At 35.9% G+C, this 25,059-nt stretch overlaps 2 protein-coding genes across 3 annotated transcripts in view; both read left to right on the forward strand.

Annotated features, from left to right (window-relative positions):
• Positions 1-3,322, forward strand: part of LOC135156805 (uncharacterized) — a 29,419-nt gene extending 26,097 nt beyond the window's left edge. Inside the window, exons 9-10 of the mRNA XM_064110342.1 lie at positions 800-952; positions 1,473-3,322. Of these exons, the coding sequence (XP_063966412.1) occupies positions 800-952; positions 1,473-1,646 (327 nt within the window). The 3' untranslated portion in view covers positions 1,647-3,322. The remainder of the gene's footprint in view (positions 1-799; positions 953-1,472) is intronic.
• A 1,995-nt stretch (positions 3,323-5,317) lies between these two features.
• Positions 5,318-19,112, forward strand: LOC129278390 (uncharacterized). 2 transcript variants are annotated; one of them, XM_064110171.1, is made up of 7 exons: positions 5,318-5,417; positions 11,046-11,213; positions 12,610-12,746; positions 14,645-14,686; positions 14,908-15,080; positions 17,408-17,524; positions 18,854-19,112. In XM_064110171.1, the coding sequence occupies exons 2-7, from the start codon at positions 11,074-11,076 to the stop codon at positions 19,073-19,075; spliced, it is 831 nt and encodes a 276-aa protein (XP_063966241.1). In that variant the 5' UTR covers positions 5,318-5,417; positions 11,046-11,073; the 3' UTR covers positions 19,076-19,112. The 2 variants fall into 2 exon arrangements, with proteins under 2 accessions (XP_063966241.1, XP_063966240.1); XM_064110170.1 differs by having other exon boundaries at positions 5,328-5,417; positions 12,610-12,741; positions 14,640-14,686; positions 18,854-19,111.
• The last annotated feature ends 5,947 nt before the right edge of the window (positions 19,113-25,059 follow it).

Consider the following 25,059-nt stretch of genomic DNA (forward strand, 5'->3'; position numbering starts at 1 on the left):
CAAAATATTCTTCTTACATTGTATAATTCATTGATTTTACCTTACATATATTATTGCAATATTGTTTGGGGATCCTGCAAGCAACACTTACTGAACCGCATCATTCTTCTTCAAAAGAGAGCAGTTCGTATAATATGCCATAAACCCTTTCTAAGTCATAGCAGACCTCTTTTCTTGAAATCAAATATACTCCCAATTTATTTACTACATGATTTTCAATTCTCTGTTTTTATGTATTCCTATTATAACAACCTTTTGCCTAATAATTTTGACAACATTTTTCAAACCAATAGAGATATACATACATGTAATACTAGAAACTCAGCTAATACTCGTGCAATATATGGCCATTATTCTTTCTCAAACAACATATTTTTATGTAGGGGTCCCATTATTTGGAATAAGATCCCTCAAAATATCAAGCAGTGCAAAACCCTTCAAAGCTTTAAAAGACATTAAAAATACATTTCATGCAGAAAGTCTAATACTAATATTAATACTGATATAGATACAATTGTATACTTTTGTTATGTTTGTTGTTCTGTATTTCCCTACTGCATTTGTTTTTTTAATTGTGTTGTTTTGTGTTAATTTCAGGATCACTAACTTATAAGTTCCTTGTAACTTTTCAGTGATCCTTCCACTATTCTTGAATATACTTATATTTGTTATGTATTTTATTGAAATATTTATACTTCTTGATTTGTATGTTTTTTATGAAGATTGTGGTAAATAAAGTTTCAATTTCAAATGAAATGTAGGTCAGATGCATCTCCACAAATATACTGAACTCTTTCAGGTTACATCTATGGATTGTGATGGTCTGGTGGCAAAGAGTGGTAACCCTTCTCGGCCTCAAGCACAAAGTGTAGTCAATGGTGGAATGCTCGTAAATTGGAGCTTAGTTGAGATCAACAAGTCACCAGTCTCTTTGGATAGCTCGCCGGAAGAAGTACGTTCATTGAAATTCTTAATATGTAGGCCGAAATGAGAATGATGATCATCATGATAATGGAAATGATACTACTACTACTACTACTACTACTACTACTACTACTACTACTACTACTACTACTACTACTGCTACTACTACTACTGCTGCAGCTGCAGCTGCTGCTGCTGCTATATACTACTACTACTACTACTACTACTACTACTACTACTACTACTACTACTACTACTACTACTTCTACTTCTACCACCACTATACTACTACTACCACTTCTATTAATAATAATAAAAACGATAATAATTGTGATAAAACTAATGATAGAAATAATAATAAGCAGAACAACTAAAATAGTAGTAGTAATGATAATAATAATAATGCTTAGTAATAATGTTGGTATTGATAAAAGCTCAATGATTTAACTACTGTATATGATACGGTGATGATTTATAATTTCCCTTTTATATAATTATATAGTCCTATCAATAAACATAATAAAATACGTCATTCATTCTTTTTATAGGTTCTGGATCAGATAAGGCGATCAGGATGCGAGCTAGTTCTTGTGTTCATTCCAGTTGATATTGTCTACCTGTTTAGAGAAGAAATGTGTGAAGAAACAACTGATCAGAGTACATCTGACGAGGAGGGCACATATGCAAAAAGACTATTATTTCCGAGAACACAGGCACCCTAGTTGGGCCTGGATAAACACCAAATTGTGAAAATGAAGAAAATAGAAAATACATTTACTCAGTCGGACACACACAATCAATAAGAGACAAAACATAGTGTTACTGAGTTCGCCCCCTCCCCCTGCAAAGGCCACTGCACACCTTACGACTGGTCCACGATATGGTTTTTAGAACAAATCGCATTTCGCTCAGTTTCTGAAAATGTAAATTAAAAGTATATTTTAACATGAGTTTTAAATCAAATGAAGGAATACTAACATAACAGTTTTGGAGGATTGCAAGTGTTTATTTTGGAGTAAAGGCCAAATAAGTTTCAAATCGTAGGCAACGGTACGATCGGTATGGCGTTATGACGACTAGATATATTAAATTCGCTTTTGTTCTGATAAGGATAATAGCACAGTCACAGATTTAAAAATAGGTATTCGTACACTATGATTAAGAATATTGCACAGTAAGATAGTCCATGTCTCAATATTAGCATGAAATTCTACTACGTTTTATTCCTAAATCGGGTCGCGGATCGTAAGGTGTGCGCCCGAACCGAGCGCACCCCTTACACCCCCCTTGATCCGTGCCTGATGTAAGTTCTACTTCACAAATCTAACGATTTGTTTTAAACACCTTTTAGCAGTTTAGTGTAAAAACTGGAAATGTGTCCTTTGTCACAATATTTATATGATATTCTTCGAAGTGTATTCATACTTTGTCAAACCGTTATAAAACATTTTGGATCTTTTTTTTTACACTTCACAGGCCTATTCGTTTGTTCGTAGACCGATATGGACCAATTCGGTTTGGGTGGTGTTTTTTTTGGTAATTTCTAACTGGGGGGGGGGGGCTTCAGATATGTCTAACAAAAGATAATTTATTCGCTGACATATATAGTAACGCACTTGGCTCATTGTTGTTCTTTGGAAGCCCCCCAGTTATGGCGGTCAGAGAATTCCGAAGTCGAACTTATCTATAGTAGTAATTCAAACTATAAAAAAATATTATGAAACGCCACCAACGTTAATGCAGATGTTATGGACTGATAGTTCTGTATTCATAATTGACAACTCATAGTGTTTCATGTTGTCATGGACTTTGGCCAATGACTTTACCTTACCAGTGGATTTTACCTATATAGAGAAAATACTACACCTTTGTGAATTGTTTTGTATCTTTTGTGTCGAGGTGTGTTAATGGAAAATGAAACAAACAAGAATCGAATTGAACTGAATCGAGATATCTTATTTCCTATCTTCTGTACATGCATAATATCCACAATATATATTTTGCTAATCGAACAGTAATATTGACAGTTTTATGTTGATTGGATAACTTCATTTGAAAACTGAAATAAAGTTTATGTGTGTATATATATATATATATATTTAGCATATTAGACTTAATTTCATAATTTCCATATATATAAGTCTCCAAGTATGCCATTGTTTAAGAAAAAACATGAATATTTTACTCGTATTTGATCTGATTTCTATGGACTTATGTACAAATACAAATGTGTTAACTGTCAACCTAACCGTACATAATTACAACACTCAATGTAAATTATTGTTCAACCCAGGTTTTCCTCTTTCATGGCTATAAATTTATTCCGTGTATATATCAAGTTTTGAAATATCCGTCCCCGATTAAAGTATACTCAGCAATAAAGCTCAATTAATTCAAAGTCTCTCTAAGAGGACTCTTTATTTTAGAAAAAAAAACACCAAAATCTTTGTAGATTTACGATATTATATGCAGTCATCCTATTCTCTCTCTCTTCCTCCTCTCCCCTACATTATACCATTGGCGGCGGAAGCCAAAAAATTTAGGGGGACCACCAAAATTTTTTGACAAGCAAGCAAGCAAAAAAAAAAAGTTATCAACTAAAAATTTAGGGGGGATCGTCCCCCCACCTAAAATTTTGGGGGGACACGTCCCCCCCCCCCCCGCTTCCGCCGCCTATGCATTATATTACAATTTTCTCTCCCATTTTCTATTCACAATCTCGATTCATTCCTTTATCGTTTCTCGTTCTTCCTACTTCTTCTATTCATGATATCTCTCCCTCTCCGCTTCTGTTTCCCTTCCATATATTCTATGTATGTATGTATGTGTGTGTGGGCGGGGGATGTCGATGGGTGTGTGTGTGTGTGTTTTTCACATGCAGGGTTGTATGTCTTTCTTAATGTATTATTTGTTTTATGATGTTAAGTATTCCATTTTTATAAGAAATATGAAAAATTTCAATTTTCTCCCCATTGCCATGTGAAACAATATATCCCTCTCAAACATGTGGAATTCATTAAAATTGTTTTAACATTTTGTTGTCCAAGTCAAGTTGGTCTTATTCTGTAAAAAGTGATACATTGTATAATTCGGACAAACGTATGCTGGTTTTTAAATTGAAATTGACATTTTTTTTTAAATATCCACACTCGTATATAGTTAGCCTTTTAACTAGGTACTTTGTCGAGTTAGCGGCCCGGGACCATCAATCCATCAATCGGATGGACGAGAGGGCGAATAAGAATAATAATAAAGTATATACTTTTTCTTTTTGCCGAGTCTTTTATTTATTTATTTTTTTTGCAATCAGGATGGGCCAATGAAAATATCTTCTGTGCATCTAAATAGGAATATGTGTACTGTAATATAAAATCGCAATGTTTACTTCACCCACATATATCCACTTATTTGCAGACAGTTGAAGTTCCAAGGTTTTCAAATCCATTTCTGTTCAAAGTGTCCTTTCAAAAAAAAAATAATAATCAGAAGTAAAAATGACGGAACAAGTAATTTCTTTAAACAATAAATATAATAAAATTAAAAGAAATAATTTTGGGTAACGTATATCTTTATTCACCATAATTTTGAGGCCAATATCATTTCATGTGTGAATCACACACACGCGTTCACACAAAAGAATGAGGGGGAAACCCCCAACACCCCCACTTCCCAGGGCCATGGCTGTTTTTCCAGTCAAACATTCTAAGGGTACTGAGTGTATTGCTGATAGGCCTAATTATTGCACGCACTTGATCGTTATACGATGGTAAAAGTAATAAATCTGATAAAAGAGACATATGTGATCAAATAAATTATAGTTACAGCCCCCGCCCAACACACATTCATCATCCTGCAAACGTATACAAAAACATAAGAGGGGAGGTTAGAAGTCAAGATTACTAGCTTACTAGCTACTGGCACTGTCATGGGCCACTTTTCATATCACTTTATGATGGCAACATCAGGCCCAAAGAACAATAAAAAAAAAAAATATCATCAAATTCTGTTTTCAGGCATACCTAGCCCCGCCCCTTCCTTCAAAATCGTTCCGATATTCCTTGTTATCTACGGATTATGATTTTTGACGATGTAAATTATAATAAATGAATAAATAATAACTATTTTATATACGGTACCGGTATACCGGAAATTCGCAAATTGCCTCTAACCGGTTAAGAGAAAGGAAAATGAAGGTTCTGAATCTCTGGAACATAGTCATATCATGCATATTGAGACCTCAATATACGTAAAGACATTTTTTAAAGTCAATTTAATATTCTCATTTTGTTTTGATCCACATGTTCCCAAAAAGATTGAAATGGTTACATTTATAACCCCCCCCCCCCCCCACCTCTGCCCCTCAGCCATCGCATCGATAGATACCGGTACCGGTACCGGTAACCGGTACCATACCAGCTGCGCCGTTCCAACGACGGTACCGTGCGAAATGTTTTGAGCAACCAGAAATTAACGTCTAAGTCGTTCTGAAACAGGTAAGGTAACATCAATGAGATTTATACGTTTGTAGGTTATAAGCATTTATTATTATTATTATAAATGTACCTAATAACTGTCAAGTTTGTGATATTCGCCTGCGCCTGCGTTAGCATGCATGGTGAGGCTTAAGTTAATATAAGTACCCAGGGAGCTCCGGCCCGCAAAGCAGGCGGGAGCTCCCTGGGTTAGCTCCTGTGCAATACGAGAATGAGTATATCACATATTTGGTTAACCCAGGGAACTCGCGCCCGCTGTGCGGGCCGGAGCTCCCTGGCCTGGGTTAAGATTTGGTATGAGTAAATTGGATATCTGTGCATCAAAAAACTAAGCTGCATCGTTGGTAGGATGAGTGACAAAAACCAAGTCTGTGACATGCTTATTATGCTAGCATATTTATTGCCTTCATTTGACAGGGTGTCGATGTAATGCAGGAGCTAATGTATGAGTAATAATACTAATAGCTGCTGCAACTTTCGGGCTGCATTTCGCGTGTGGTGTAGCACAATTCAGTTACCTCAGGCGATGTTCGTGCATGCTCCACTCCACTTCACTACCGCTATCGCGATCACATGCGCTGTTTTAAAATCGGCCGTGAATAATACGTGTGAGGAAAAAGATACTGGCCCAAAATCACAAATTTTGAGGATAACCGGAGGATGGACACGGAGTGAAATATGGGTGTAAAGTAAAATATTAAGTCATTCCTATCCCTCTTTATATTTTTTTTCTTTAATTTATACGATAACCATGATTGCCATGCCACCTTTTATGACTCGGAATATCCGATCTAGTTCACTGTCCCGATGTTCGGGTAGGTGGAGCGTAGTGTAGCGGTAGTGAAGTGGAGCCTGCACGAACATCGCCTGAGGTAAATTCAGTGGCTCTCGCTTGCACTGATTTTTTTATTGCACTATGTGCTAATTCAAATGAAGGGCAGGGTTGTCGAATCGCTGCTGGAAAACATGGTGATATATTTTCAAGATTTTATGACATATTGAGATGGAAGTTGAAAATAAACAGTGCAATTAAGAATAGACAAATATATATTCAACAAAAAAATATTCCAGAAAAGCTTAATGTCGAATTTTGGGTAGGTTTGATAATATTCTATTATTAATTATGTACAATTCCAAAAGGACTTTCTGTGGAGATTGTTTGTGAACTTAAAATTGATGATGTGGAACTTCTTATTTCTTTATTTCTGTACATAATGTTAATAGTGAAAAAATGCAAAGAAATTATGAAAAATGTATGGCAAGTTCCCCCAAGTCTGCGCAGTCCCCCTTGTCTGCGCACACGCGTATCTGCGCGATTCTAATAAAAGAAGATACGCAACATACACAGACTTTATACATGCAATACATAGACAGGTATTCATTAAAAAATCTGACTCAAAATAGCTGAAAAATAATGAATTTAAGGCATTTCATGTGACGGCCTCAAAATGCAGCCTTTCTCATCAAAATGCCCAAATCGTGTGCAGAGTGAATGAGTGCGCAGACATGGAGTATCATTTTTTTCTTCAATCTGAAAATGACTGCCCGAGGTTTTTTCCAAGAAAATCCTATATTTTCTTTCATTTTTTTATGAGAAATTTGGTACACTCAATAATATAAGGAACATTATTAACTAAAAGATTTTGTGAAATAAGAAAAAAATCATGTTAAATCTTAACTCAAATTGATAGGTGCGCAGACTTGGGGCCCACCACCATACATCATGGTCAATTTGTTATATTTCCTGTTTTTTGTTTTTTGACACAGCATGAAAATAAGAATTTTTGTGAAAAACCAATTTCTGTAAGCTTTACAACAGAGGGCAGTTCTCAAGTATAATCATACTGGCATCTGATAGAAGAGAAGCCAAAGAATGAAAAAATATAATTCCCCAATCTCCTATTGTAAACCTAATAATTTGCATGACCTTTTCAAAGCACTTAATTTTAACGATACGGACTGTATGTATGTACAGTAGTGAGCTCCAGTGAACAGGAGCAAGATACAATAGATAGGTCTGAAGTTCACACAGACAGCTATTAAAAAATGAATACACCCAGATGTGATGTTCATATGAAGCACTCAGGCACGTATTCTGAAGTCGGGTTTATTTAGGCCATACTCTGTGCTAAAATTATGGGAAGCCAAAAGTGTCAAATTTTTTTTAAATTTGTATGTTTATGTTTACTGTGCTCTTTCCTGATTCATTGATGGTGGAGACAATTGTCTAGTTATACTTCCTGCACATTTATGAAAGATTTGAGAGCCAAAGGAGGTGACATATTATATCTCTACTGTTAGTGGATTATGTAACAATTGGCTATCCATACTTAAATCACAACTTTAAACCGGAGTTTAAGTTAAACCCGACTACAGAATACGGGCCTCAGACCGCAGTATAGTTCCAAGCACTACACTTCGCCCCATTTTACCTATTAAAGATAAATCATATCTAGACTTATTCAAAATAAAAGTCTTCTCAAACCTAATAATCAAAGCGCACTTAAATGCTGGTACCTAGATAAGAATTTTAATATTCTTGCTGATAGTTCATCAATATCTTTTTATTGTTATTCTTGTTTTGTTTTTTTTATCAGTAAAAATCTTCAAATGTATCTACTCTGGCTACTGATACAAAAGATATTTATCTGTCATTGTTCCTTTACCTTGAAACCTCGCCACTGAAGATTCCAGACGAAAAGAAGCCATCTCTATGGCATGCATTTCCAACCTATATACTAAAATCTCAAGTCGTGAGGATGATGTACACGCACTAGCGTACCTGCCCCCCCCCCCCCCCCCCCCCGCTGACAAGCTTGAAATACCTTTTTTGCCCCCCCCCCCCCCCCCCGACGAGCTTTTTTTTTTTTTTTTTTTTGCTTGTCAAATTTTTTGGCGAACAGTTTTTCCCCCCCTGTGGAAAATCCTAGGTACGCCACTGTGTACACGTGTGTATTGTACTGTACTTCCAACAATTTAATGTATGTGGTCATAGCTTTGAATAACCAGCATAACGATGAGTTCCGCTTGATAAATCAGTAAAAAAGTATGCTTTATAAAATTTATTATTAGATCCTTAGAGGTCCAGTGCACATTTGGAGATTAATGGTTGGAATAGTATTCCAATAATTCATTGATTTCAGCAGAGATTCTGTAATAGAATTAGGGAGGCATGCAGTCAGGACTGGAAAATCTCTGAACTATGGGGAAGAGATCTGAACATGACAAAAATTTTAGTTCAATTGAAATGAAAATGAGTAGTGGTTACGACTCTCGTCTTTCAATCAGAGGGATGTGGGTTCAAATCCCAGCCGTGGCGTGTTTTCCTTCAGCAAATAAAAATTATTCACATTGCGCTGCACTCAACCCAGATGAGGTGAATGGGTACCCGGCAGGATTAATTCCTTGAATGCAATGAGCGCTGAAATGCAGCTGAAAGCCGGGGAAATGATAATAATAACAATGCACCTCAGAATTATATCTAGATAGATGGCTCTATTATCTATATATTAAATTTGTATTAGTATAATTATGTTTATAAGTGCAATGGAGTGAATGGACAGAATACTTTAAGAGGTGAAACATGAAATGTCCATTCAACAAGGCGCAGCCGAGTTAAATGGTTCATTCATTTTGTCTTTCACCAAATGAAGTATTCTGTCCATTACACTAATAAAATTGTAAACTTTGTTTTATATGACACCTAAAATTGATCCTTGTCATTCAACATTTATAAATTTGAATGGAAAAGGGCATTCAATGCGAGCACGGTTTGTTGATTGTCATGTTCATACATGTACAACATGCGCATGGCAAACAAAGTGTTTTTACCTGTACAGCGGTGGTCTTGGCTTGCGCGTGAAATGGACAAAATCGTATTGCTCCAAAATTGCATGATGAATGGATCCAAAAATGCATGGATGATGACGTCATTGTAAAATTGGCTGAATGATCTATATCAAACAACCCATCCAATCACAAGGTCCTCTCTATGTGTCGTATAAACGGAATAAATAGTAATAATTGTACATTAATTACTACATTTATATTGCTATGTATACACAGTGTAGATACTCAACTGCACATTAGCTGGTGAAATGATTAAGAAGATAGCAAATAGTTTTAATTACAGGAAAATAAGGAAATTTGTCTACTGTCTCTACAAAATTATACAACTAAAAGTGACCTTTTTGTTGAAACTCTCTTGAAAATGCTGAAAGGTATGTATGTTAGGGGGTCCTAAAGCTGCATAGGTCCTAAAGCTAAGCACCACTCATCACGCATGCAATATCAATGGCAAATGCTCACTATGTGTGTGGAACTACATGTATGACTACAGAGTGACTAAAGATTCCTATTCAATTTTTTTTACAGAGGCTGTGCATCACTAAATGCATGGAAAACCAGTAACTGTTTGGAATTTCGGAGTTATATTCACTTTAATTTCCTATTATCATATAATAATATGAACATATTTTAGTAATTGAGGCACAGGAAATACTCTTTCTTTGCATGATAATTCAAGTGCGTAGCTTTAGGGACCCCGTCTACATTGAGCAGCGAAATCAAGAGGTGTTCGGAAAATGCGGCGAGATTTTCGTATTAGTGAGTTCTGGGATATTTTCTTTTTGGTTAAAAATCTTGAGAATATTTACCACAAATTTAAGTGAAAGATAATTTGTTCAAATATTAAAATTGGCCCAGTTTTTATCGTTTGTAAACAAAGTGCATAGCTTTAGGTCCCCCACTCATACACAGTAAGACTGCATTCCATCCGACACTATGGAAGTAGATTTCCTTCACAGTTGATTTAGGATGGAGAATTGTATAAAACCTTTTCTGGTCAGCTACCCAGCAGTGTTTAACCACAATAGTGATCTTTTATAGATAGAGATCATGCACAATGATGGCTTCATATCTCTATAGCTTATAGTGGTGCTTCAAATATAGTGAACTCCACCATAAAATTAATATTTAAAGTGTTCAAGTTATGTCAAGTTTATGAAGTAAGGTGATAATATTCAAGTTTGTTTTTCTGGGCTCGCCGAACATTGTAGTGTTGTTTACATGTACATTTAACACTCAGCATGAAGGAGCGAATTTCGTGGTGGGGATCCCTATTCCCTATCTATTGAGCACAACTGTACTATCTGATTTGTATCTATTTTCTATCTACTTTGCTTCATTAGGAGTGCTAACTTTGGAATATGAATTTCTCTTGTCATGGAATGAAATAGCCAACTAAGACTGTCCTGAATTTGACTAATACTATTCAAAAATAGTACTTAAAATTACTACTTACATGTGCCGGAGAAATATACTACCGTACTTCTATCAAGTTTGTTCTATAAAGATTCCCAATTCCCAATTTTGAAATGTTCAATTCATCTGGTATTTTGCTTTGAAAGTGTGCTATTCAACAATTCCCCAAACCGTTTATGTTATGCCTGCATAACATTGCGAGACTATAGATGCTGCTTTTCGATTTCGGAGGTGTCGTCAACATTTAAATATTAAACCAAAGTTAAATTTTGCATGTGTAAATCACATTTTTTACATTTTACATTTTTTTATCACCTTATATCTAATTCCAAGTTTATACATTCTTTTTGTTTTGTTGTGTGACAGATGTTCTGTGTAACAAGATACGTTCAGGATGGTGCCCCTCACCTTCCGAGTGACTTATAACCCCCGTCAAGAGAATGAAGTGGTCTGTATCACAGGAAGTGTGCAATCATTGGGGTCATGGTCTCCACTTTCATTGAAATCAATGACCAAAGATCAATCAGGATCAAGGTAAGTGTCCTTCTTTTGGTACTCAAGAAATCAGGCCTTAAAGCCTGTCTAAAGCTTTGGTTAAAGGTCAGCAATATGAGCTATACTCGAGTATCATTGAACCTAACAAAATTTTAAAAGTATAGTAGTCATTAAATGCAGTTTTACCTATTATAGCATTTTTCCGGTTGTAAGGATTTAAATTTAAATCTTGCATGGAGTTACACCCTCTCTTGGTAATGTTTTATTTTCATTCAAAATAGCCGTTCAAGCACTTGCTTTACATAGTTAGTAGTTGGATATACGAAAGCTACTGACAGAGATTATATCCTGAAATTTTCTGCCAATTTCATGCTTGAGAAGGTGTAAATTACATAAACAAGACAACAATAGGCAGGTATTCTATTTTTATCAGGCATCTGATCGAATTAAAACCGTTAGCATTTCCAATAAAACAAGTTTTAGCTTTTTTCACACCACAATCATTCTAGGGGCACATGCATTAATATTATATGGCAATGAAATAGAAGAGTGATCTGAACTTTGAGGAATTTATTATAACTAACAGTAGGCATTCAATCTCAATGTTTTTATGGATAGGTCGCCTTTCCATAGGGCTTATTTCTATATTACAGCACAAAGGGGAAACATAAAAGAGGGCACAACAAACCCCCAAGGCCAATATGGGGCAGCATCAATGCCAGCCCTTTGATAGGCGTGGATGAATTTAATCCCTGTGAAATATTTTAATAACATTCAAAGGAAAGTTAAATTTATACAGATAAAAATAGAACAAAAAATATTGAAAATTTAGATTATTTATTCATGCAAATTGTCATAGATGGTTTGAACGCAATATTGTCATCTTTGTGACATTTCAACCAAGCTCTCTGTCCTTACACTAAAGTTCAGTCTGCTTGAGTGTACAGTGAAATTAGAATAAGTTTGTAATGGCCTATAATGATGAAGCAATTTTTCAGACCCATTTGTGCAAAACATGGGTACGTACATGTATCCTCTTTAAGTCACATTTCTTTGTTTAAAGTGTACAGATTTCTGTGACCCTCACAGTTTTGAAGTGAGTATATGTAGACTCACATGTTTATTCATTCTAGATTTTTTTTTTTGGTAATAAAAAAGTTTTTTTATTCTTTCCTCAGGTAAAGCATAAAAACCAATATAACAATTTCATGTGTTTGAAATTGAATGATATTTATATTGCACTTTTGATGAATGTTATATTTTAAGATTTTATGAATTCACCATCAGAATTGCATCTTGTTTCATAGGACGAGAATGAGTACCGTAATATTTTAATGATACTTTAAGGATCTATTCATGCAGAAATAGCTTACTAAAGCATATCTGGAATTATGTGATTAAACTGGATATTCTATTTCTACCCCGTATAAACCAGATGGACATGCAGTATAGAAGCAGCAGAAGGATCAGTCATTGAATACCGCTATGCCGTCTGTAAATTCATACACTCGTCAACTCCTCAAATTCTCCAATGGGAAACCAATCTATCTCCACGTCGATTCACTCTCTCAGGTACATATACATGTATAAGGTTTTCACTCAGAACTGCATGTGAGAGACAAAGACCACCGGGGCTGGTATTCAATTCTATACTTAAGCCAGAAATTCAAGTATTTTACTCAGTATTTTGTTTAAGTAAAATAGGCCTACTTATCCATCTTTGGTATTCAATTGCATTTTTTGGCTTAGTGCTTTGCTTAAATCTAAGTCAGCCACCTACCAGACTTAACCCTATCTAGGCCGGAGTATTTTGGGAGTTCATATGGCCGGGGGGGAACTCCCAGGCCCCCCATTGAGATCTTGGCCATCGACCGCGTGATCACGTCGAAAATTGGCACGCATGTTGTCTGGGACATAATCTACAAAATTGTATAGTAATTTATTTCATGCGAATTGTTATTACGTAATTATGCTAATTTATATTGCGTAATTAGTATGCAAAATTATACTTTTTCTTCTAACTCCATAAAGAAAGCTCCAAATGTTCTAATTTTTGGCATAGAATCTCTTTGTGGTGTTCTTAGCAAGTTTACATGAAAAAAATTGTGATATCAGATCAATTTCTTATGTATTGTTTTTTGCAATTTCTTATGTATTTCTTTGTTTTTTGGACCCGTTGTTTTTCATTGTTTTTTCAATGAAATTTGTTGGGGACTCTTCTAAGATCATAAAATACATACATTTAGACCAGCAAAACTAAAAATAATGATACATTTATGATTTTTGGTTGAAAACACAATTTTACAATGACTTTGTACACAAAATTACGTTTTTGAGCAATTTTTGGTCTGACATGCACTTACATAACGTTGCGTAATTTCGGAACCGTGTACCCGGGTGACGCAAAATTGGTCTCAAAAGTTGCGCAAGACTTAAAAGGAAAAAGTCAGTTAGCAGCACGGTCAAAAAATTTGCGCGGCGAAAATATCGCACGACTCGTTGAGGCCCCCCCCCGGCCTAGATAGGGTTAAGTCAGGCTTGCGTGCAGTTTAAAAAAAAGTTTTGTGCGGTCATGCATTCTGCGCAAAGATGGATTCATACATTGCACGTTATTTGACTCAAACTTTGTGACGTCACAGTGGTTATAAGTATTTTGCTTAATTTTGGCCTGATAGGGTAAAATAATTGGATATGAGCTGAATAGTTCAAGCATTTTGCGTTGCCAAGTAAAATACTTTCAATTGAATACCAGCCCTGTAAAATAGAGCTTAGTGACTGATTGTCTGGCCGATTTCTAAGTTGATTGCATTGATTATGTGTTCAATCAGTTGTAAAACACTGCCCCATTTTTAATTGCTAAGCTCTATTTTTAATTTCCTAAAATTCATGGATTGCATCAGAGATTCTGAATTGATTGTTAGTGAGGCATGAAGTCAGGACTAGAAAATCAATGAGGAATTGATCTGAACATGACAAAAATTTTGATTTAATTCATATGAAAATGAGTAGGCCTACATGAATTGTTGCTTCTGTTGTAATACAATAGTAGGTGTTAAATGAACCTGTAGGTTTGGCCAAGCATATGAAAAGCATTACCTGAAAATGGTATACAAATAATGAATGTTGTGGGGGGGGGCGCTTTTGTCTATCGGTTACGACCCTCGTCTTTCAATCAGAGGGACGTGGGTTCATCAAGAATTTTATTCACATTGTGCTGCACTCAACCCAGGTGAGGTGAATGGGTACCCAGCAGGATTAATTCCTTGAATGCAATGAGCGCTGAAAGGCAGCTACATGTAATAGTCTGGGTAATAATGATAATAACAATGCACCTCAGCATTATTTCTAGATAGATGGCGCTATATAAATGCCTATTAGTATAATTATTAATTTGTCTTTAATTTTATGATTTCATGGCCAAGTTAGATGCAGAACACTTTATTCATGTAATCGCTTTCTTCCAACCTCAGATATACCTTGCAGCACAGATTTGGAAACCTTTGGGAAATTTGGTAAGTCGTCTTACAAGTATTGGTTTAGAGTTGAGCTTCGTAATCTTGTATTTGTATTTTTCTCGCTCTTTTTTAATATTTATTTTACAGCTATTTTGTGGATTATATCTGAGACAAAGTACGGCAATATTACAGGAATAAAAGAAAACACTTTTTTTTTACTTTGAGCATGACAATAAATTTTGAATATCTGATATCATTTCAATGTGTTCTATTGACAGGAAATTGCAGTGTACAGAGAGGCCCTTTACTAGCCACCAGAGAAATCCACCTGATGTTTGAGAAGACCAACCTCACCAGGTTGGTGTCCAGTCTGTATTCCAGTCTTTGCCGTCTTGGTATAAAAGCCATAGATGTCACAGACTCCAAGTTTGACATTCCTGTTCTTGTGCATGTGAGTATTTGCACATTGCTACAGTAAAACTTAGTAGTGTGGACAATGCTATTATCAGGGTCCCCAGTCATGGAAAATCCTGGAAAAATTTGTGGTAATGGAAAGTCAGGGAATTTGGAAAATTTGTGAAAAGTCATGGAATTGCATTTACCTCTTGGCTATGGCAGCTTTCCAGTTTGTCGTGTCTCGCAGTTCTCATACTCTGCTATTATAATTGGTGTTCATGATTTCCATTTTTCCCACTTTTGTGACATCCCAAATTCCACTTAACTCCCGGGACATCCCGGGAAGTCATGGAAAGCAGCAATTCAGTCATGGAAAAGTAATGGAATTCTGTTTTCAAATTTCTGTGGGAACCCTGATAAAATATGTAAGTCCCACAGCCTTCATGCATTACCTTCCTGAAATGATTTTTGTCTCACCTGCACAGCAGATCGAGACAATAGGTGCTGCTCTACTGATGGTTGCGGTGACAGCAGCAGGTGACACGACATTCACTCCTGCGACATTTGCTCCGATCTTAACATCTCGGAGGGCATAGGGTTAGAGCTAAGATTGTAATAGAGTTTTTGCTTCAGAATAATGGATAGATAAAGATTATGGTTTATTTAGTTTTGGAGGTTAGGTCTTATGTTTGGCTTAACAATGGAGATTTTACATCGGAGTAATTGTTGCCAGAGCAAATGTCATGGTACCCAGCAGCAGCGTCATCAATATCATGTGCTTCCAGGTACCCATTTTCCTCACCTGGGTCAAGTGCAGCCAATGTGGATAAATATCTTGCTGAAAGAAATTAGTGCCTGAAGTAGGGTGTGAACCCATGACCCTCTGATTCAAACAGGGTTTTTGAAATACCCACCTGGTACCCATTTACCTCACCTGGGTCAAGTGCAGCCAATGTGGATAAATATCTTGCTGAAAGAAATTAACGCCTGAAGTAGGGTTTGAACCCATGACTCTCTGATTCAAAGGCAAACAGTCAAAACCACCGCACCATGCTACTATCATTGAATTGAAGCCTTAATAATCATGTTTCAGTACTACTTTTATGTTTTTGCCAATTACTCCAAAACCTGTCTTGCAAGATGGTCACATCCTCTGGAGAAGTTAGTGTCAAGCACAGTTGATGTTTTTTATCCCCCGCAGACGAAGTCCAGAGGGGGCATTAAGCGTTGCCCCTGTCCATCCGTCTGTCCCCCCACTTGGTTTCCGCGCAATAACTCGAAAAATACTTAATGGATTAAAAAAAATTTTTGTTGTAGGTAGATGACACCAAAATACAGGCTAAGTTTGAATTCGGAGTTCAAAGGTCACAGCTCATTAAATATGCAAGTTGGTTTCCGCACAATAACTCAAAAAATATTTAACGGATTTAAAAACTTTGTGTCTAGGTAGATGACACCAAAATACAGGCCAAGTTCGAATTCGGAGTCCGCAGGTCAAAGGTCACAGCTCATATATGCGAGTTGGTTCAAAGGTCTAAATTTTTCATTCTATATATGCATATTGGTTTCTGCACCATATTAACTCATTGAGTGCTTCGTGCACGCTACGTATCCTACTATAACATGCCACACTCGTGCTCGCACGCCTACTATTGATTGCTTTGTGCTTGCATTGTTTCCTACCCTTGCCTGCTTCGTGCCTGACTGCGTACATTCGGAATTACAATCATTGTTACGTCGTTTTGCATTGTATTGCGCATCGCATGCACGCCGTAATTAGCACTATTGAGTGCAGTGCGAACTCTGCTTTCTGACAGATCAACTTACTCACACGGTTTACATTCGACTTTTTCGAGTATTTCTACATTTTTTACAAGATATGGCTCCGCCTCCGAGAGGGAAGAGACCTAGGTTTTTTTTATCCTGATGAGGTTCGTGAGATGGTTATTATACTTGATACAACTCATATTTTAGCGGTAAAGATAATAACCAATCCATATAATGAGGACACCATTATAAGGGGTATGAAATTTCCTACCACTTTACTACACAATATTTTGTGGATAAACTATCATAAGAGAGTTACAAGCAATTGTAATCATGACTATTGAAAGGAGTGAATACGACTCGCGATCTAAAAATCAATGTGGCACAGGGGGGTTTTGTGGCTGGCACAGGGGATTAGCATCGGATTAGCACTGTGGCGTTGGGTAGTAGTGTGTATGGCATGTTAAGAGTTAAGTTCAATCATATTGAATTGCTGATCGCGTTAAGCGGGGGCATCTTTGTCCTTTGGACAAGTCATATTGCTAGTTTTTCATCTCAACTTATCTCGCTTGTTGCTATATCCTGCATGGATTTATCATCTTTCGTTCCTTACAGAATCTATGTGCAGATGATATTGAGCCAAGACCTCAAAGTGAACATGGAGAGAGGTTAGCAACGAGCTCAGACGTACTTCTTTTCACAACACAAGGTTTACCTGCAAACCATGAAGTGGTGAGTTATTATTTCATCCATGTACATGTACAGTTTAAAAACAAGAAAACTAGAGGTTTGTGATATCTCATTATAAATAGTATTGCACGGGCATAAGGAAAGATCCCTTGGCATTCGAATTCGGTGGCAATGGCTGCAAAGGAAAAAAGGCCCATCTAGTCAAGCACAAAATGTTAAACATTTAAAGTAAACCCCAATTTTTTTCCCCAGTACTTAAATTTTTCTGGAATGAACACTCTGTCACAATATACAGTCCCTCAGTTTTCTAGAAATGGATAACATGTGTTTTTTTTTTTGGGGGGGGGGGGCAGAGGACTTTAGTAAAATCACAGAATTACACAGGAAATACAATTTTTTGGCAAAAAAACAAAGAATATTAAATATGAAATGATTGTTGAAAGATCCTGAATACCAAAGGAAAATCCCATAAAATTTAACCGTTTATCGGTGTATAATCTGCTGATCTAACATGCTACAGTATTTGCCAAGCTCAATCTGCATATTATTACTGCATTGCACGTAATTGCTTTATCATGTTTTGCACACAGTGTGTCCCCTAAGAAAACCGAAATTTGAAATCCGGTTTTCGAAATTTTTCGAAAACCGAAAGATTTGCACAGTGAAGAACACAGGATCTGCATTTTAGAAAACACAAATCTTGAGAATTTACCATCTTCAGAGAAAGGCAGGACCGTTTGTCCTAGGAGAAAATGTTGGTCTTTGATACCAGCTTGATATTACCTTGTTTACTGGTAGAATTGGGTAAGGATAATGATGTCCTCGCTATTTTTGAAAACTTTTAAAAAGTAGATGATCTTTGTAGGTTTGCATGGTGGAGTTTATAATGTGGAGACGGTTTAAGGTTCACCATGTGTAATATGAAGAAGGGAAAGAAAATACAGGCAGAAAAATTAAAATGGAAAGATGAGAAAGGATGCAAAAGAGGTATTCTTTTCTTGAAATTGAGTGAAGTCCTGAAAAGGACTGTAAACCAGATAAGATGAGCTGAATATGGCTTGAGTAGCGATGGTTTTAGTAGTAGCAGGCTGAAGTGAAGAAAGGTAACTCAGCCTGCTACTACTCAAACCATCGCTACTCAAGCCGTATTCAGCTCATCTCATCTGATTTACAGTCCTTTTCAGGACTTTACTCACTTTCAAGAAAAGAATACCTCTAATTTCCTCTTTTGCATCCTTTCTTGTCTTTCCATTTCAATTTTTCTGCCTGTATTTCCTTTCCCTTCTTCATATTACACATGGTGAACCGTAAACCTTCTCCATGCTTTGAAAAGTAATAACCAATGTTTATGTCTCGTCCGAATATAAATAGATATTCATCATTAAGTTAATGCAAGAAGGAGGTGCCCTGCCTGCCCAAAGTGAGAGTCCCAAACGGTTAAAGGGAGATATCAGCGTTCTGGCAGAATGTGGCATTATGAGCACTACTCTGATCAACAGCGTCGGGAAAGTCCCTCTCTACTTCTTTGATGATGCCGGTGTCTCACTGGGTCATGTGATCGGTAAGCCGTCGCTTTGTTATCGGATACCTTAAAATAACATTATCGTTCATCAAGTATGCTATGAAATGAGTTGGATTTTAAATGTTCATTACCTCATCCATGACAAAGTTACCACCTTTTGTTGTGCCCTATACTGTTTGATTTGGAGGCCTTAGATTGATGCAAAATGTTTCAGAAAAAGAGTTAATACACCAACTGCATCTTTTAATTTTAATATGATGAATTTTTGAAATTTATGATACAATTTTGGCATTTATGATACATTTTATTTATGATACATTTTATTTATGATATATTTTTTCATGATACATTTTTTGCATGATACATTTTTTCATAAATGATACTATTTTTCATGATACTCATTTTCATTTATGATACATTTTTTTTCCATTTATGATTCATTTTTGGGCATTTATGATACATTTTTTTTATTTATGATAATTTTTTTTTCATTTATGATACATTTTTGGCATGATACATTTTTTCCTAAATGATGCATTTTTTTTCATAAATGATACTTTTTTTCATTTATGATACTCATTTTCATTTATGATACATTTTTTCCCTTCATATATGTGTGGCGTCGCGCAAAAACCAGACTATTGGTGAGAGACAATAAATGCGCTAGGACGCCATTTAAATACGCGTGTCATCAAACTTTTGTCTGGCGCGCGTCGCGAGGAAAAACAAAACAAACAACCCGCGGGAAAAAAAAAAAAAAATGTCAGGCGCATTTTTATTTTTCAGAACTGTGGATATCGGCTCGATATATTTGGTGGCGGGTTCGGATACATGTTGATTGAATTTAATTCCCATGGCTGAAATCCATGAAGGTAAGTTAAATTATGTTGCAGATTGAGTTGTTTTGTTAAATTCATTGATAATTGCGATGCGAGGAAACATGGCAACTAAACAAGTGAATGTGAATTTTGTGTTGCGTGTTTATGTGGATCTATCGAGAGAGAGCTTTTTTAGGAACGACATTAAACGTCAAATTACATGCGACTGCTGCAGCGATTCGCGGTATTTGTCCGAGACTTTGACTGCCTTTTTAAGATCTAACTTATGTATGCCTAGGCTATCAACTAGATCTAGATCTGCACCTACTTAGCAGAAGCGGATCTAGAGGGGGGGTTGGGGGGGTTGCAACCCCCCCCAAAAAAAATCCGGGGACCATTTTTTTAAATCTTATCTTTTTTTTTAAACTTGTAATTTTAGAAAACGCCATTTTCACACACAGATTTTCAAAAATTTCCCCTACTGTGGGAGGGGGACACCCCCTCCCACACCCTCCCCCTCGCTCGCTCCGCTCGCTTGGACTAGGTCGCTACGCTCCCTCGCATACCACCCCAACCCCCCCCCCTTTATAAAAAGCTGGATCCGCCCCTGCTTAGATAGGCCTTCGTTACATACTTGTAACCATTTAAGTTAAATCTATCACATGCAACAAGTTTGTAAAAAATGTATTAAAAAAAAAATCAAAATTGGACAAGGAGTAAAAGAGCTATGATAATTTAAAGATATGGATTTCGGTGAAACAGTTCTTTGCATGTTTTTATGAATTTACTTCACAAACTGATGCAAAGATGTCTCACCTTGTTACATGAAATTATGTTTGTTCTATCCCCCCCCCCCCCCCCCTCCAAGACTAGATATTAATTAATGCAAAAAGGTGACATATCATTCACACACGTATGACCAAATAAAATAAGTATGATTTCATGTTTTGTTATAAGAAAAGTTAAAGTGGGATGTCATCATCAGCCCATCTAACGAATATTTATTAAGACGTGCATATAACTGTTTTTATAATGCATGAAAAACCCTTTTAGATCTAGTTGTTATCAGATTTTGATGAAATTTGCAGCATTTGCTTACATTTGATGAAATTATTTTCAGCTCGGAGTACCCTTTTAAATCGGTTAATTATGGACATTTTTCAAATCCCCTCTCCAAACAAATTCTTATTTGTCGGACTTCTAATTTCATTTTTTTTTTCGGAGGGGATGGGGTCTATTTGGTATGAGCTTCACCAAAGCTGTGCAAATGATATCGAAATTATAACTAGAAAACAGATTGTCACAATTTATAAGAAATTTATTAAAAAATAACAATATATTTTGGGGGCGGTTCGGGGGGTATTTCTTATTTTTTCTACAATCTGGTCGAGCTACATTACATGAGGTTCGCCAACTTTCTACACAAAATCATTCAATATTTTAAAAAAAAATGAAAAAACATTTTTGAAAATAAAAAAAAATTATAGTTTTAATTTTTTTTAAAGTTTTTTTTCTTAAGTAGTGTTTTTTTTTAAATAAACTTTAACTCTGAAAATTTATTAACTAATTGGCCTTGTTTTCTTTCGTTGTGTTAAACATGTTAAAGGCACGGGATCTACAGGGCAACTGTATTAGTGCAGTGAGGACAAGACATCTCAGAACCAACTTACAGCTGACATCAGCCCTTCAAGAAGTACTTAAAGACTCTGATATGGGATTCACCATTAACACAGCTTCAGGTAGCTTTCCATGCTTTATCCATATTCTATATGGAAATAGTGTGCCAGTTTTGACTTTATCATGTCAGTTGTAACCGATTTTTCCACGAATTAATTGCCGTTTTATAAGATATTGTTTTGAAATTAATTTTACCACTATTAGTACATGAAATCTAGAATTATGGAAAATATAAAAAACATAAAACGATAAAAACAATAAAAAATGTAAAAAAATATAGAATTTGGATAAAGGCTCATGCAGAGAAAGCTTTTTGCAAGTGATATATCAAAATTAAACATTTGAATATGAACATCTCATGAATTTTGGAGGGATTTTTTTACCCAACAATAGTTAAATCTTATTATTTTTGGTAGAAAAATATGACATCAGGGAGTACTTCCACCTTTATTAGAAATACAAGTAACATTTACACAAAGCCAAAGAGTGAAAAGTTAATGTATTTTAAATATCATGTTGTTGATAAATGTCCATGAATCATGAAGAAATGAGAGTGTAATGTAACTGTTTTTATAACACATTAATATCGGTGAACTTTTCAATTGCATTCATCAAACATGTAGATTTGAGTCATCGTAACGTGGCATTTTTAAGACTGGAACATGAAGAAAGCAAACAATGCAGAGGAAGAAAATTATTCCCTTTGGTGAACCCTGCTGACATAGTCTCTCAGATACTCCCAGATAAGCTATCAACTGGATTTTCCAAATAGAGGGAATATGATATATGGAAAGATCTTAGATGAGGACAAGGCACCTCGCGGCCTCCCCGGTAGGAGAGGAAATTGAACAATGAATACATGTTTTACTTTGAATGAACAAACTCTGAAGTTTTTCGAAAAAAAAATTAAACTTAATTTGTAACGTTTGCTAACCCATTAGAAGGATGTCATTGTAGAAAGTTGAAATGTGGTAAGTTTGCTGCTGTATGTTTGTGATAATGTTAAACACACACACTAAGGAGAGATTATCGTGTTTTATATCATTTTTAGTGCAAATTTGGACAGTGGAGAGCGATGCACATTCCTGAGTTTTGCTTATACTGCTGCATAGAAGAGAGTAAATGTATAGTCTCTTCCATATCAAGAATTAAACTCTGATATTATTTTTTTATTCAAGCATAAGATGTTTACAACGCATATCATTACACACGTGTACAGAGTGTAGCAGAGAAAAGATGACTATGTATTTGTGAGTATTTGTTAGTTATAATATCTGTCGTATTAATATGTGGAGCCAAGTTTTTATGCACAGTTTTATTCTTCTTTTCAAACGAAGTGACCTAAAAAAATCCTTCAGTGATCCAGATAATTTGGCAGCAATTTGTGAAAAAAAATTTCATGACTCTAAAAAGAAACCAAATGTGGCACATTTCATTAAATGTTGATATGATCCCTTGCTCGAATGAAAACTACCATGAAAACAGTGAACCTTCTGCTTCCTGATTCGCTAGTTCAATGAAAGTTGATATTTCATCAAGAGTTGCTGTCATATTAAATCTTTATGAAATGTAACTCGCATCAGCTTTTCACTATTGTGTATTGCCACCGAAAAAACTTGGTTTTGCAAAATTGAATTTTGTTTGTGGTTATTTTCCAAAGCTTAAGCATGATTTTTTTTAGATTTTACTTTGCGAGAAAGTGAAGTATGGACAAACAGCAAGGTGGTGTCTCTTTTTTTTTGGGGGGGGTTAAGGGCAGGGACAAATCTAGAATGGAGGTGGGCAGGTGCTTTGGCCCCACTTTTTTTCCCCAGAACGCATGTATAAACATGTAAAAAATTACCATTTGATTGTGATTTTTTTTGCATGGACAGCCCCTCCCATTTGCAAAAAATGTTCTGCGGCACCTGTGGGGGTGGGCACCCCCCAACAAAAATGATAAGCTGCCCCCCCCCCCCCAACAACAACAAAAATCAGATGAATAACCCAACCCCATCTTCCCCTGGTCATTGGATCTGGGAACCTCCTCCCATGTTAAAACTACGCGCTATGACGAACTATATATACAGTATGACAAATAGTCTCAATAAGGGTTTTTTGCATGTAATGTGATTGTGTGGGTGTGGGTTCTAGTGTGGGTGTGATTGAATATGTAGAATAATTTGTTTTATTGTATTCGCCTAGCTGTGTATATATAAAAATTATGTCTGCACTACAAAAGATCACCTCGCCTATGCCAGGTATGTTGGGCGTTACAAAAGAACCAACATTTCCCTATCATGAAAAGATGAATAATAAGCCCGACTACCATGACGACCCATACAGCCAGGCAGGGGGGGTACCCCTGATTCAATTGGCCATATCTCTAATTTAAATATGAATTAGACTCTAATATTTTGTATACACATTGTACATATGTCCATGTACCAGAAAACATAAAAAAACCAAAATCCAAAATTTCACCTATAATACCCATTTTCCCAGGATGGCCCACATATTAGTTTATGATACATATTGTTGCGTGCACCTACATGTACATGTCAGGTTGCCCTTCAGAGAGCTCCAATTGAGTTGTCAATTATGTTAAGAATCTGCTGACTTTAGAGATTAACTATTTTACCAGTTTCATTAAGAGATATCATGAAACAGAGTAAATCATTTTAATATTGTGAAAGTGAAAGAAATATGATGATTTCATTTGATGGTAACAGGTTCTACCAGTACTGGAGTGATAGCAGTCATATACTACTTCATGCACTTCTAGTACATGTATTGGTAAAGTACTTTGAACTTGAATTGGAGAAAATAGGCCTATTTACTCTTCTTAGTCAACTAATCTGATTATTCCCCCATTCACCAGCTCAACCAGAAATAAGTATTATCCGATTGAGCCTCTTTCTTAACAATATTTTATTTATATGGCAAGTTCCCCCAAGTCTGCGCAGTCCCCTTTGTCTGCGCACTCGCGTATCTGCGCGATTCTATTAAAAGAAGATACGCAACGAACACAGACTTAACACATGCAATACATAGACAGGTATTCATAAAAAAAATTGTCTCAAAATAGTGGAAAAATAATTAATTTAGGGCATTTCATGTGACGGCCTCAAAATGCAGCCTTTCTCATCAAAATCCCTGAATCGTGTGCAAAGTGAATGAGTGCGCAGACATGGGGTACCATTTTTTTTTCAATCTGAAAATGACTGCCCGAGGTTTTTTCAAAAAAATCCTAGATATTTTCTTTCATTTTTCATTGAAAAATTTGGTACACTTACTCATAATTATATAAGGAACATTATTAACTGAAAGATTTTTTGAAATGAGAAGAAATTCATGTTAAATCTTAACTCAAATTGTTAGGTGCGCAGACTTGGGGCCCACCATTATACATACAATTGAGGCCAGAAGTTTATATACACTCAGGAAATTCAAAGAAAAGTTGACACTTGCCAAACATCATAAAATTTACTGTATCTTATAAACTATTTGTGCTATCATGACAAATTTGATATCAAAGAAATGAGTATGTCATGCCCCTTTATCACATTGCTTTGTCATCA

Source organism: Lytechinus pictus, chromosome 15 (genome assembly GCF_037042905.1).
Source record: "Lytechinus pictus isolate F3 Inbred chromosome 15, Lp3.0, whole genome shotgun sequence".
Taxonomy (NCBI): domain Eukaryota; kingdom Metazoa; phylum Echinodermata; class Echinoidea; order Temnopleuroida; family Toxopneustidae; genus Lytechinus; species Lytechinus pictus.